Below are 15,157 nucleotides of genomic sequence, written 5' to 3'. Positions count from 1 at the left end.
GAAAGAGCTGAGTGTTAATAACTGTAATCTTGGGAGCTCAACCATGGAGCACCAAGGAACACCTTAGCTTAGCGCGGGAAGAGTGTAGGAGGTCCTTCTTCCTTGTTGCACTGTGGTGGCCTGCAGAGGCATCTGAGTGAACCTGCATCTCCTATTAGGCAAGGGTTTCAATAAGACCACCATGTGGCAGGGAGAGGCAGGGGCAACAGCAGTCAGTGGTAGACTGAACAGACTCTGGTGTGACTCCTTCAAAGACACAGACACGTGTACCACACACCACAGCTTGGATATGGAAACCACTGATGAACCTTTTTGGACTATGTAAACCACTGTAAGTTCATGGGACAATTTAGGGGAAAGCAGAAATTCCAAGAGAAAGATGCTGCTTGAATGATTAATTTAAAAAATATTTGAATTCTGAGTTCATGGTGCAGTTTATACCAGTTAAACATGGGTTTTCCTTTTACAAATGCAAGGCTTGTTAAACACAAATCCTTGGCATAATTATAAAAAAATTCTAACCATCTAATTCCATTGACTTTTATCTAGTTCATTTAAGTATGTGATTTAAACCAGAGATACTATCGTATAAAATATCCTTGACAAAGACACATTACACTTATCAGAAAACTCCATTAATATATTTCTAAGACCTTGTGAACATAAAATGGCTGTGAGCTGCATATAAGATGGATGGACACCTACGTACTGATGACTAACATGAGTGTTTTAACATGTTTAAGGCTGAAAGGAAAAGAATCTTCCAGACGTACTCATTTATCTTTATATAAACTACAAAAAACTTCTAGACATCTGGCAATGGGCCAATCTGTTCTTCTGAAACTTTATTTTCCCTTCAAAATCAAACTCTATTTAAACCTGCTTCAATTCAAAGAAGCTATCGCCAAAGAATTGATGCTTTTGAACTGTGGTGTTGGAGAAGACTCTTGAGAGTCCCTTGTACTGCAAGGAGATCCAACCAGTCCATTCTAAAGGAGATCAATCCTGGGTGTTCATTGGAAGGACTGATGCTGAAGCTGAAACTGCAATACTTTGGCCACCTCATGCGACTAGTTGACTCAGTGGAGAAGACTCTGAGGCTGGGAAAGGTTGGGGGCGGGAGGAGAAGGGGACGACAGAGAATGAGATGGCTGGATGGCATCACTGACTCGATGGACATGAGTTTGAGTGAACTCCGGGAGTTGGTGATGGACAGGGAGGCCTGGCGTGCTGTGATTCATGGGGTCGCAGAGAGTCGGACACGACTGAGCGACTGAACTGAACTGATAACCAGTATTCTTTGATTCAGTGAGAAAAAAAATTATACCTCCTATATGTATCACAATAGCTCTGAGAAGTAGGCATTATTTATTTTATTGAATACTGCACCTTACATTGTTTCAGCAAGAATTTAAGGCAGATTCCATAGATTAAAATGACATGAAAATAAATATCGGTAAGAAAAATCAAGCTAAAGAGAAAATAAGCATATGGAGGTTAGACTGAGCCAGGAATGAGGTTGAGATACAAAGAGCACACTATAAAACACACATTTGCTAGAGATGGGCCAATTTTTATCTAAAGTTTCCAGCAGCCAACATGAATCAAGACAATTGCTCAGTATGCTGATTTACAATAGTTTTAAGAAAAAAACAACAACAACAAAGTAGTTGCTCAAGAGAAGCACAATTATTTACAATCCTGATGAGAAATTTCTGCTAGGTGTATTGAGAAAGCTAAATAAGAAAGGTTGAAACGTTTGTTCAAGGTCACAGAGCTAGTAAATGTCAGAGACAGGGACTCAAGTCAAATGCTTTTTTCATCAGTGAAAATGCCTTTTTAAAAAAACTTCCATTTATCCTAAAGCTTTGAGATGATCCATGGTGTCATAGAGGAATGCGTAACCCTTCTGAAATTCAGATAAATATATGAATTTCCCCTTTAAGGCTAGTGAATAGCTTCTGTGCAGTACAGGAGAAGAAAATAATTTTCAAAGTAAATGAAATGTTCCCAGCCTTTTTATATAGTTGACAGTGCTTCAACAGATATGAATTCTTTTATTCCAGAAGATTTAATATTTTTTGTCATGAACATTTATAACTCAGTTCTTAATGTTGCAAATATTTTTGAAATATTGCTTAGATAATTACCTCAGTCATAAAACTGTTAGTATAAAACTTACTAATGATATAAAACTGTTTTAGCTGGCTTTAAACTTTTATCAATAAACATATTAAGCTTTCATTAAAATATGTCAAAAAAAATTTTGTTTGTCTTTATGGTGGATAGTTAATCATGTTCCTACTAAAATTCAATATTAATAAAATAATCCTTTATAGTTGATTCACTTAAATCTCACAACAAAGTCCTGAAACAGACAATTACTTGCTGTGGTTGCATAGCTAATAAATAAATGGAATAGTGATTCAAATCTCAAACTCTCAGTTGGGTATAGGATATCTGTCTAATTGTATCTGAGATGAGTTGTATCACTGAATCCAGTTACAGGTATGCCTTGTTTTACTGCACTTGTGCTTTTATAGATACTGTGTTTTTTCTTCTAACTAAATTGAAAGTTTGTGGCCACCCTGTGCAGAGCAAGTCTAACAGTGCCACTTATACAACAGCATTATTTTAAAATTAATGTATGTACATTATTTTTTTTAAGACACAATGCTCTTGGACACTTAATAGACTATAGTATAATATAAACATAACTTTTGCATGCACTGGGAAACAAAATCTGTGTGGCTTACTTTATTGCAATGTTTGTTTTACTATGGTGGCCTGCAACTGAAGCTGAAATCTCTCTTAGATATGTCTGTACAGCTAATAAGGCAGCAGGTGTGCTGTGATCAGAAGCATGAGCATGAGCTCTCAGGCTAGATGAGAGCATTAGGTTATAATGATAGATAAAGCAAGAAAAATTATATAGCAGATCTTGGAGTACCTAAACTTGCCCTCTTACAGCTAGGAATTCTCCCATCAAAGCAGAATGAGAAACTCACTTTTAAGTAGGGCAGCAAGATCACATGCTGGGCTTCTGAAGTCAGATTAAACCAACAATTCCCTAGGGTCTCTGCTAGAGGAGTCAGGTTAAAAGATCAAACGACACACACACATATGTGGTTTTATAGCACAAACCATCTTCCTTCTCACATGGAGAAGAACAAAGAAGAGGAGGTATTGGGGGTTGTTACACCCTGAAGACATGAACGCGAATAAGGCAGAATGCCAATGGAGTGACAGATTCTTTAAGGCCTTCAAATGCCAAAACGTAGTCTAATGAATGATGATTATAATCTTCAAAGTATTGTCACAAAAGCATAAAACAGCTTTACATTAGCAGTATTGTATTTAACCCCATGTACATACACTTCCATAAAACAGTCATCTACTCTGTGCTAGGAACTGCATGATATGCTTCATGTTATTTAACTGTCACAGTCACCATGTGAGGTCCATTTTTGCCAACAAGGAAATAGAAGCTCAAGTTAAGTGAGTTTCCTAATGTCACAGTGCGATTAAGTGGTGGTGAGCCCAGATCCAAAACAAGCACTATATGTATGTACAAAAAATTGATACAAACAGATTAAAACTAGAAATGATGAGAAAATGGGCTGACTTCTAACTGAGGTCACAACAGTCTGGTACTCCGGGATCCCTACAATCTGTTAGGTCAGTTTTTGGCTGTATCTCCCATTACTACCTCATGCTCTGATCCACAACATGTACTTTTCTATCCTTGCTCATTTTATTTCATCAAACGGAAAAGCTGGCTTCCACTGTTCCTCTACCAGATGAATTCTTACCCTTTATACTCAACACTCATTTTAAATGCCACATTCTCCTTGAAGTCTCTGATTTAATCACCACAGTTAGGAGGGATCTCCATATTTCTTCTCTTCCCACTCCACTTTGAATTCTTTTAACATTTGCCTATACTGCATTTAGGGTACTTATCAGGGCTGTGATTTATTTTTCCTACTCTACTATACAGTTAAATATCTGATGGCTGGGACTGTGTTTTTCATATTTCTAGAGAATCCCTGAGTGGCTAGTTCGGTGCTGAATTATTATAGTTGATAAGTTAGAGCTTCTTTTCTTTGTATTTTCCTAGATATAAGGAAAGAAAGCAAAGAATCTGATCTCATCTTAATTTAGTGATAGGAAAGATCCATTTCACACATGATTAGCACTGGAATCTCAAGCTCCAGAAAACAATCTTATCAGTCTGTCACTTGAATGAGAAATTCCTCCTGTGTAATTAGGCCTGTCCATCATCTAAGGGAAGAAATTCATTTTTTTTTTAAACTAAGTGAATCCTCACAGAAAGTCATAAGTTTTTGAAAAGTCATTTAATTCAATTCAGACAAAATCCTACTTGAAAACTAAACTTGGTTTTTCCCCAGAACATTATAGTTGGGATAGCTCTCTCAGCAAACACATGTCCAAAAAAGTGTGGTTTAAAAAAAAAATCACTAGGTGAAAAACAAAATGTTTAAGTGAGAGAGAGGGTGACTTTAAAGGCTTCTCGGAATCTCATACTGTTTTATCTGGTACATCTCCTGTCAGTTAAGGGAGTGATCCTGTAACTCTGAATTCATAAATGTATGGATAAAAATAAACTTGTAAAAACATAAAGGATTCAGAGATTTGAGATTCACGTAAGGTAAGAGTATACTTAAGAGTATACACATGTGGTGGTGGTTTAGTCAGTCGTGTTTGACTCTTGCGACCGCATGGACTGTGTGTAGCCCACTAGGCTCCTCTGTCCATGGGGTTCTCCTAGCAAGAACACGAGTGGGTGGTCATTTCCTTCTCCAGCGGATCTTCCTGACCCAGGGACTGAACCCGGGTCTCCTGTACTGCAGGCAGTTTCTTTACCGACTGAGCTACCAGTATACACATATTCATGTATATTATAAGCCAAAAGTAGGAATAATTTGAAATATCAGATCTTAAGGCTTCTGCAGCTAAAATCAGAACTTTCAGAAGAAAGTGGTAATAAATGAAAGAATTTTTATTTTTAAATCACAGAAAAGAACTTATTTTATAAAAGAAACTGATGATGTGATAGTTTTGATTAAGGCTAAAAAAAATTATACATACTGACCTATAGGTAACGTCTAACTTACAAAAATCAGGTTAACAGAATACTGATAAATCTCAGAGCTGGATTTTAAATACCCACATCTGGGTGTTGTACCTCATAATAATTACTAGAAAGAAAAACTGGAGCAAAAAGAAAAACAGATTACAGACTTGCTGCTCCCAGGGCACCCTGCAATTATGTTATTAGATCTCTCCTCAAGTGGAATTAGGAGCATAACAAACTTACTTAGAATTTCTCCATTAAGAAATGTATTCATTTGGAAATAGATTACCACTGGTCCTGTTGAAAGGAGAAAAAACACATAAACCAAATTTTCTTCTGGATGATCTTTCTCCTGTATCTACGTGTAATTAATATAAAGCTAAAGGTTAGAATAATATCTTTTCTTAAAGCTGGCATTTTAATAAAATTGCAAACAAAGTTAATAAAGATTATTTCCATTTGAAACTTCCAAAGTAACCAGATAAATCATGGTAATTCTGAGCTGTTCTAACTAAGGTGATCTGTTAAAATTTTAGGCCTTAATTATAGTGATAGGAAATTTTAACATGACTATGACTTTGAAGTTTCTCCTATTTTTAAAATAAGTTTGAAGCATTACACGCTGCCCTGTTATTAAGAAACATTAGTGTGTCACAAGGATCTACTGTATAGGACGTGGAATTCTCTGCTCAATGTTATGTGGCAGCCTGGGCAGGAGTTTGGGGGAGAATGGATACATGGATATGTATGGCTGAGTCCCTTCACTGTACACCCGAAACTATCACAGCATTGTTAATCGACTATGCTGCTGCTAAGTCACTTCAGGTTAATCGGCTATATCCCAACACAAAATAAAAAGTTTAAAAAAAAAGGTGCTAGTGTGTCATGGGCCTGACCAACCAACATCTACACTGTTGTTGTCCTGTCTTTCAGAGTAACATTACACACTTCTCTCAACAAGTCTAATTGCTTTGATAGTGATATGACTTAAAGAACTTTCATTCTTTTTCTGAAACTTGCCAACTGTTTTTCATTTAAGCAGTACAGTTCAGTAGGAACTTATTGGAAAACATTCACGTGTTTAATGACTCAAAACCCATTCAGCCATTCATATATCCATCCATCTAAGTATTCAGAATTTACTAAATATCTACAACGTTCTGAAGTTTTCAACTTAAACCTTTCTTTAACTTTGATGAGCACCATCATTAAATTCTAACCGTCTGCCCTGGATACTTCATTCTAAGACAAGGGCAGTCATATATATGTCTCCAAAGACATATATACAAGGAGTATATTGGACAAAGAAAACGTGTAGATTCTCTTGACTGCATTAACAAAATCTCTAAATAAGTTTATTCACCAGCACTTTATTTCTAAGACAAATACTTTATTAAAATTAAAAATAAAAAACCATGTCAAAAGGCCATGAAATTTCTAGAAAGAAACAGTATTTGGAGTTGAGATGAGACAAATTGCTCTTCTCCTATTTTCTCAGCTCAAGGCAATAAGGCACTTTGTTTGTCATCCAAATTTACAGACACCAAAATGTCTTATGATTTGAAACTCCTCTTAAGCAAGAGAATTTGAAGAGTAACACAGGTGGAACTTTTTCATAGTTATTGAATGCTTTAAGCCTAGCAGGAAAGGGTGTGAGTTTGAAGTATAAATTCAGACCCCGCTATTTAACTAAGGGTATAAAAACTTCTGCAAGTTATTTAATGGCTCTAAGTTTCAGTTTATTCATCTGGAAACTAAGGGACAGTAACACTTCTTTGACTGAGTTGTTTTGAGGATTAAATAGGATTCAATACTTAATAGTTGCCTGGTACACAGTTAAGCAGTTATTTTAAAAAAAAAGTATTATACTTTGCTTTTATTAGTTTCTTTCCTGATTTACTTTCTTCCCAAATAAACTCAGCATTTTAAACAGAAAGTTTACAAATTTGTTTCTTACAAATATGTACTAGTAATACCTTGATTTTGATCTTCATTGGTTATGGGTTTTGTCTAACAGAATGAACCTCAATATTCACAGAAGACACAAAGTTTTTAAGAAAATTATATTCACAGAAACATTACAAGCTTGGACTTAAAGAAACAGAGTACAAAAAGAAGAGAGGTCTTTGAACTCCAAAACCTCTACAAGAAGGAAGCAGGGTGAGAAAAATACACAGCTGCAAACACAGGCTACTTTTTAAGGAAAAGGAAGAGTAATTCAGAGAATGGAACCAAAAACCCAGAGGGCAGAGCCAAGAGCCAGGGAGACTCATTTCTACTAAGTAGAAGGACTGAGTTCTTATCAAGGGAACTTTCAAACATTGGCCCAGATGGATTTTAGAATTGCTATGAACCAGTGACTCCTCTGTACTCTCAATTTTCTCCCTTTTGAACAGGGATATCCTTAGCAGTTAGCTTTGGGGGTGTTCCACCACTGAATGTGTGTGAGGGCAGTTCTCAGGTCTACAGATTGAGAGGAACTATATTTAAGGTATTTCACTTGAGGCGGATCACCTATACCTGGACCGGATTTAGAAGCCAATATTTTGGATTCAGGCTAATGTTGTAATGGGATGAAACTTTTGCAGGGGTAATAGAAGTTGGTGAGTGCATGTTGCATGTGGGAGGAAGGTAGATAAATTATGGCAGACTGTGGTGCTTTTAAAATAAATTGTGATCAGAGAGTGGACAACCCTACCCTCCAAAGGTGGAGCTTCATTTCTCTCGAGTATGAGCTGAACTTAGCGACTCACTTCTTAACTAACCAATATGGTAGAAGTATTGTGTGAATGTCTGAGATTAGGTCATAAAAGGCACTGCAGATTCCTCTTTGAGATAATTCCTTATGGGGAGAGGACTCAAACAGCCTCAGGTTAAGGTCCATGTGGCAAATAACTGCAGCCTTCTGCCAACAGCCAGGTGAGTGACCCATCTTAAAAGAGTGGAAACCTCCACCCCAGTCAAGCCTTCAGATGCAGCAGCCCTGACAGACACTTCATGAGAGACCTTAAGCTAGATCCACTCAGCTAAGCTGCTCCTGAATTCCTGACTCACAGAAATGATGAGATAATAAAAGCTTTTTGTTTTAAGCTGCTAAGTTTTGTTTTTTAGTAATACAGGCCACCATATATCATTTCCTTTGGTGAAAAGTTTGTTCTATTAAAAGAAATTTGAAAGCCACGTCCTAAAACATGGCAGAAAGACAAAAGGTATATATTTTTCCAAGTCTTTCAGAAACAAGATTTAAAATTCACTAATGGCAACCCACTCCAGTGTTCTTGCCTGGAGAATCCCAGGGAAGGGGGAGCCTGGTAGGCTTCCATCTATGGGGTCACACAGAGTCGGACACGACTGAAGTGACTTAGCAGCAGGAGCAGCAGCAGCAGCAAAGAATTAGGGAAAAAATGACCTATCCACAATTCTTTTAAATCTTCTTTTGTACAAAAATAATTAAAATTCTTTTGTTTCCTTCTGGGCTGAAAATTATCACTCTTGCTATATAAACATAGAAATGACAATCTATATACCTGCCCTTTACCATTCTTTCATTAAGTTCCCCAAGGCATAAGTAAACTTGGTATTTTAAAGCTAATCTTATAGTGGCAATACACAAGTAAAAAAAAAATTAGGTAATCTCAGTTATGTTGTCTTAGTTTAACGGAAAAATTATTTTTAAAAAACCCTGGAATAAAAATGTAGTTTGGTACTTTTTCCTTTAAAGCTTTACTTAGAATTGAATGATTCTCTTTGGAGCACTAACGAAAGAAATCTTGGTATTTAATCTTGAACAAAATCTGAACTTCATCTCATTCTTTCAGTTACTTTAACCTATATATTACTGTAATTCTTTGGCTAATTAGTTAGTTCTTCAAAGTGGAGTTTGCCCTTCAAGTATTTATAAACACAGAAACTTGTTTGCATAAAATAAGGCACTGAACATTTACTCTCTCACGATAGATTTTCTGGTTAATCTCCTTTCCATTGGGAAAAGATTTCTTTAAGGGTTTATTTAAAGGATAGCTTTATATTTAAGCTATACTTAAATTCCTGAAAGCCTGCACTGCTTTTATAACTTCTATTTGCTTTTATCTAGGCCACTGATACAGGAGAATTAGTCAGGAATGGAATTCCCCTTTGGCTTTGGACTCAGTCTCTGTGATTAAATCCACAAGGGCACAACAAAAATGATTTACCAGGGCCACCTCAGGCAGTTCTATGTCTTGGTGCTTATTTTAGTACCTAAGTTGGAAATCTAATACAACCCTATCCTGGGCATCGTGTGTCTATGTATGATGAACTCTAGCTTAAGAGGCCCATGATCTTCATTATACATATAGTTATGAATTCAATTTGCATGTTAAATCAAGTTGTTCACTCATTTTCCAACACTTATATGTGACCTTTACAATTCCACTAAAGGTGTGTAGGAAACTTAAATCATTTGAACATGATTTACAAAGTCTGGATGTTATTGTGCAGACAGAATTTTCAGCTTGAGTTAAGGTTAGAATCTATGTTTAATTAGTTAGTTTGGTGTGCATGCATGTATGTGCACCTACATTAGGTGCATGGGATATTAAGCTGCCAAATGACAGATATCTTCATAAACCTTAAGTCTTCCTATGATTGTCAAGATACCCAAAGGAAGAAAATATGTGCATGGGGTATCTAGCTCATGTATCTAGCTCATTTCTTGGTTCCTAACTCTTCACTCTTGCTTTTCTTTTCTTCACAGATATTCAGTCTGAAATGGGAATCCTTGAATTTAGTAGCATCTTTTGTTTCCCTATAATGAAACATTACACTCAGAAATCACACAAGAAAAGTTACCACCAAGATGATGCTAGTTTATTATTCAAGTGTTGCAAATTAAATTTATAAACTAGGTGCTTATTTTGCCTCTGAAAAATTGGGGACAAGCAGTCCCCCTTCCTACACCACTCTTCTAACCCAAAAGTAGATACCTCCTACCTCACTGTATCATGGTTTCCAAAGAGTAAAAAAAATTAAGGCTTCTGAATCATTTTGACTCACCGGACTCTGCAAGATCTGAGTAACTCGTTTCCTCTGCTCCATCATATTGAAGTCTTGTCGCAGATCAGGAGACATGTTCCTCTCCCTTATGTATTCTGGGTCATTTTCATTGATGCGGTCAAAATACCTCTCTTTGTGAGGCATGCTTGGAGGAGGAGGAGTAGTGACCACGCCCTGGCTAGCATCTGAACTCATGCTTCACGTCTGCCGATTCTCCTTGTTATCTGCATTAATAAACACAAAGTAGGACAATCATATTAATAATAAATTCATTATTAAATTTGAATTTTACACTGGTCATGCAGAACTGTTACCCTGTAACAGTGGCCATTTTCTTTAAAAAGTAGCTTTTCAAAAAAATATTAGGACACTTTTTTTTATTAGGGTAAAAATAGATTATAATGCTAAATTGTAGATTGAATATTTTCAGAGCTAATAGAAACTCGTGGTTCAATTACAATAATGTCATCAACTGCCAAATAGATTTTTTAAAGGAGCAAGAATAAAAATACCCAAAAGTAAAATGTCACATCTAAGACAGCAAAATTTCATCATTAGTGATTACTGTTAGTGGAGATTCTCTTTTCTCTTTTACTCATGCTTTTATGTTAGACCAAATTTGGGCCATATTTAACAACCACTATATTTTATAGTGAATGTAGCTTATTAACATATGACAGAGAAACAGCTATAAGTTTTTCAAATGATTCAGTAAATTCCAGGGAAAATGCAGGAATTATTAAGACTGCCAGACTATATAACTTCAACAGATAGTACTTTAAATCCAGTGAGAAACAATAAAAAGCTATTCAGAAACCACAGGAATAGCTGATTCATTTAATTATTACTGACAGGATAATCCTTGGTTTAGTGCCAGGGAAACGATTCACTTGGGCTTTGCTACAATTGAGCACATAATCAATCAACAGTAAACAGACTAACAGGACAGTCATTCAACATCCATCCCCCAGCCCCAGGCTGTGATGGCTTGTATTAGAAGTTGAGGAAGCCATCTAACCTGGTGCTTCTCAAATTGTCTATGGTGAAGAGCTTTTTTCAATTTGCTGTGGACTAGTATTTTTGTCGGAGAAGGCAATGGCACCCCACTCCAGTACTCTTGCCTGGAAAATCCCATGGATGGAGGAGCCTAGTGGGCTGCAGTCCATGGGGTCGCTACAGAGTTGGACACGACTGAGCGACTTCACTTTCACTTTTCACTTTCATGTATTGGAGAAGGAAATGGCAACCCACTCCAGTGTTCTTGCCTGGAGAATCCCAGGGACAGGGGAGCCTGGTGGGCTGTCGTCTATGGGGTCGCACAGAGTCGGACACGACTGGAGTGACTTAGCAGCAGCAGCAGCAGTATTTTTGTAAAATACAAAATAATGCACTCAGATGTCATGGCAATGTCAAACTACAAGAAGTTTCTAAACGCTTACTATCATATTCTGTCTGCAGACTGGCACCAGATCCTGGACCACGCTTAGAACATCAGTGACCTAGCAGGGAGGAACAGTCGCTGCACACTAAAGGAATGCTTCCTCTCACTTTTAGATGTGATGCAGCACAAGGCTAAGCCCTGAGAAAAGAACACCACTGATTAGTGTATCCCTTTACCTAATTGTTCTTTTGAACTGAATATAGAAAGTACAAAAATGTGCAACAAGGAAGAAGAAAAGGAAACAATTTTTAAAAAGAAATTGTAAAGACAGTTTTGTGTAGCACAATTTTCTCTGCAGGTGGTAACAAATGCAATCTGTTCAATATAAATGATTGGGTAACAAAAAAACATTCTCACTACAAATGGTATTTATTTAACTGATTATTTGCCTGTAAGAAGAATCACTTCATAATTAAAGGAAGTTAAATGCAGAAAAGTTTCTAGATAGATCCAGAAGGGAAAAAGCAAGGGCTAGCTTTTTCTTAGGGATCCGAATCCCTGATAAAGCCCAAAGATACCTGATCTCATCTCCTGAACACAATTAACAGCTAGTGAGGTTTCTGTACTTGTCTCTAATAACAGTCTTCTCTGATAGAATTCATTTCTAAAGCTGCCTTGACCCAACTTAGCTGAAGTAAACTCACTGTAAGACATTAAAAACTCTTGCATTAATTCTGGTCCTGGAAATGTAAACTTATTCTGTCAAAAACAAATTTTTGCAAAACATGCTAAAACTGATTTCTTTTACTTGAAAACATCAATCTCATGTACAACATTCTACAAGCTACCTGAATTGTTTTAGTATACAACCCCTCAAATTCATGAAATATGGTTAAAACACTTTACATCATATGGCTTTAATGAAATTCTGATCTGATTACTAGAAAGCAACTTATTAATATCAGTGAAAGAAATGTAAAAAATAAGCTTTTCTATAATTGAGTCTTCCACATCCTAATTCATTAATTTAAAAATTGGAAGAAAACACTAAAGAATGGATATCTGTTCATTATATGTGTTCTCCACAGGAAAAATAGGTTTTTTTTTTCTTTTTAATATAACAGTCACTACTAATGGAAGGACCCTTGGCCATATTATACTCTTCCAAAAATTAGCTTTTGCTACACTGTTATCAGATTGACATTAACCTACAGTATTTTTCATCATCTTGCTATTATCCCAAAATGTGGTGCACAGAGCACCTATCGCAAGAAACTTTTTCATACCCATTTGAGTTATCAGCAGTATAAAGGTCTAACCAGTCTCTGGAACCTAGTTTTCTTAGAAGCTGTTTGTAACAGGCCAGTTGAACTCCTTAAAATAGTTTATAGCTAGCAGATAAAAATTCCAAGGAGAACGTTTTTAGAGAAACAAACAAACTCACATATATCTGTAAATGTCATGCTGCCTTGGCCAAGTACAGACTAAGTGGGTACTCAATAAATGCAACATCAATTAACAAAGAAATCAATTCTCTACTTTCTATACTAGGTCACTGACCATGAATAAGCCATTTTTTAAAAAAGAAATTCCATAAATGTTGCCTTTAGTTGGATTTTAACCTATTCCTCAACCCCTAAAGCACTATTTAGCCTAATGGAGGAACAGAGTTAGATAATAAGCCTATGTCTAACTGAATTTGCTGATGCTTATAAACTAATTTTACTAAAAACACAGCAAAAAGCAAGGAACTGTGGTAGTCGATTTATTTTGTTGTCCCAGCACTGGTTTAAGAAACTGATAATAGGAACACTGATAAGTAAAAGCTTAAAGAGTTTAAAGAACTCCCGATGAATGCATTTTTAGATGAGTGAGGTAAAAAGGAAAATATATCTAACCACTCATTTTAGTAATAAAATAACATATATGTGTTAACGCTTTAGTTTATACTATACTCTTACATCTTTCTTATTCCATCTTTGCAACTACACAATGAGATAGAGATTAATAATCTAGAGATTCCATGGATTAAATATCCTGCCAAAAATCCCACTGTTTATGTCAGACAATATTCAAAGCCACAGTTTCCAACTCTGAGTCCACTTTACAATGGAACATATCATAAAACACAAGAGGGCTAAAATTTTGAGACTTTTAGTCTACATTCTGTCCTAAATATTAGGCAACTGAGAATATACAGAATCTGTCAAAATTAAGGAAATGACACCAAAAAGGGGAAATAAGATTAGAAATGACTCAAAACACTCTGGTCTTTTTAAATCTTCAAAAGCTCAGAGACTTGTGGTTGTCAAGGGGGAGAGGCGCAGGGGAGTGATGGATTAGGACTTTGGGATTAGCAGGTGTAAACTATTATATGCAGAATGGACAAACAATAAGATCCTACTGTATAGCACAGGGAACTATATACAATATCCTATGAGGAACCATAATGAGAAAGAATATGAAAAATGTATATACATGTATAACTGAAGCACTTTGAACAGTAGAAATTAACACACACTGTAAATCAACTACACTTCAACAAAATAAAATTTTTTTAAAAAGTTCATTATATACCATGGCTTTTTAATCAAAGAAGTTTCAAAGTTTTATGTACTTGGAGTAAGGATTGGGAATTAACAAGAATATTAATATTAATTAAAATATTAATAAATATTTTTATTTATAGAAATAAAGAATAAAGGCAGCAGTTTGTCATTCAGGTCCTTCTTCTATACCTAGATGCTCAACAGTAAAAGTTTTACACAGATTTTTAAGCCAATCATAAGCAACAACTGATTATCTGCAATTTTACAGACTACGGACAGAACTATTTCAAGCCTGGAAAAAACCTAGGATCCACAAGATTATCTGAAATAAACAGAATTCAGAAAAAAGAGAGAGAGAAAGAAGCTTTCAGCATCATATACAACAGCCAAGACATGGAAACAACCTTAGTGTCCACCCACAGAGATGGATGGATAGAGAAAATGTCACACACACACGCAATGAAATTATTCAGCCATAAGAAGGCAGCAATTCTGCCACTTGCGACAACAATGGATGGGCCTTTATGGCCTTATGCTAAGTGAAACAAGTCAGATAAAGACATATATGATATGATCTCACTTACATGAAGAATCTAAAAACATCAGACCTACAGAGAGTAGAATGGTGGTTGCCAGGGGCTGAGGGGTGGGGGAAATGGGGAAGTACAGGTCAGAGTACAACATTCAGTTGTACATAAAACATAGTACAAACATTCAGTTATAAGTTCCAGGGATCTAAGGTATAGTAGGATGACTGTAGCTAACAATACCATATTATATATTTGAAAACTGCTATGAAAGTACAACTTCAATGTTTTCACCATAACAACAACAACAAAGTAAGTATGTGAGGTACGACTGCTGTTAGCTTACCATATTATGGCAAGTATTTCACTATACGTGTATCAAATCATCACACTGTACACTTGAAACATACACAATGTACTGTCAGCTATATTTCAGTTATATAGTTACCCACAGGACACACGTCACCAAATACCTTTCTGGAAGATTATGATACCAATGTTAAAGACTAAATAATTTTTACTCAAGCTAATAAATTTTGCTCATATTAACACAAAATTAAGTGATTTC

The 15,157-nt window shown here is 36.0% G+C and overlaps 1 protein-coding gene across 3 annotated transcripts in view; it reads right to left on the bottom strand.

The window, feature by feature from the left end:
• ADD3 (adducin 3) overlaps positions 1–15,157 on the bottom strand; it is a 135,240-nt gene that overhangs the window by 19,208 nt on the left and 100,875 nt on the right. For all 3 annotated transcript variants that reach the window (XM_055424686.2, XM_055424685.2, XM_055424691.2), the window contains exon 3: positions 10,133–10,356. In XM_055424686.2, the coding sequence (XP_055280661.1) occupies positions 10,133–10,327 (195 nt within the window). In that variant the 5' untranslated portion in view covers positions 10,328–10,356. The remainder of the gene's footprint in view (positions 1–10,132; positions 10,357–15,157) is intronic.

This window comes from Moschus berezovskii, chromosome 12, assembly GCF_049115385.1.
Source record: "Moschus berezovskii isolate FMDL1 chromosome 12, NW_MosBer_1.0, whole genome shotgun sequence".
NCBI lineage: Eukaryota > Metazoa > Chordata > Mammalia > Artiodactyla > Moschidae > Moschus > Moschus berezovskii.
This window is presented reverse-complemented; position numbering and strand designations above follow the sequence as displayed.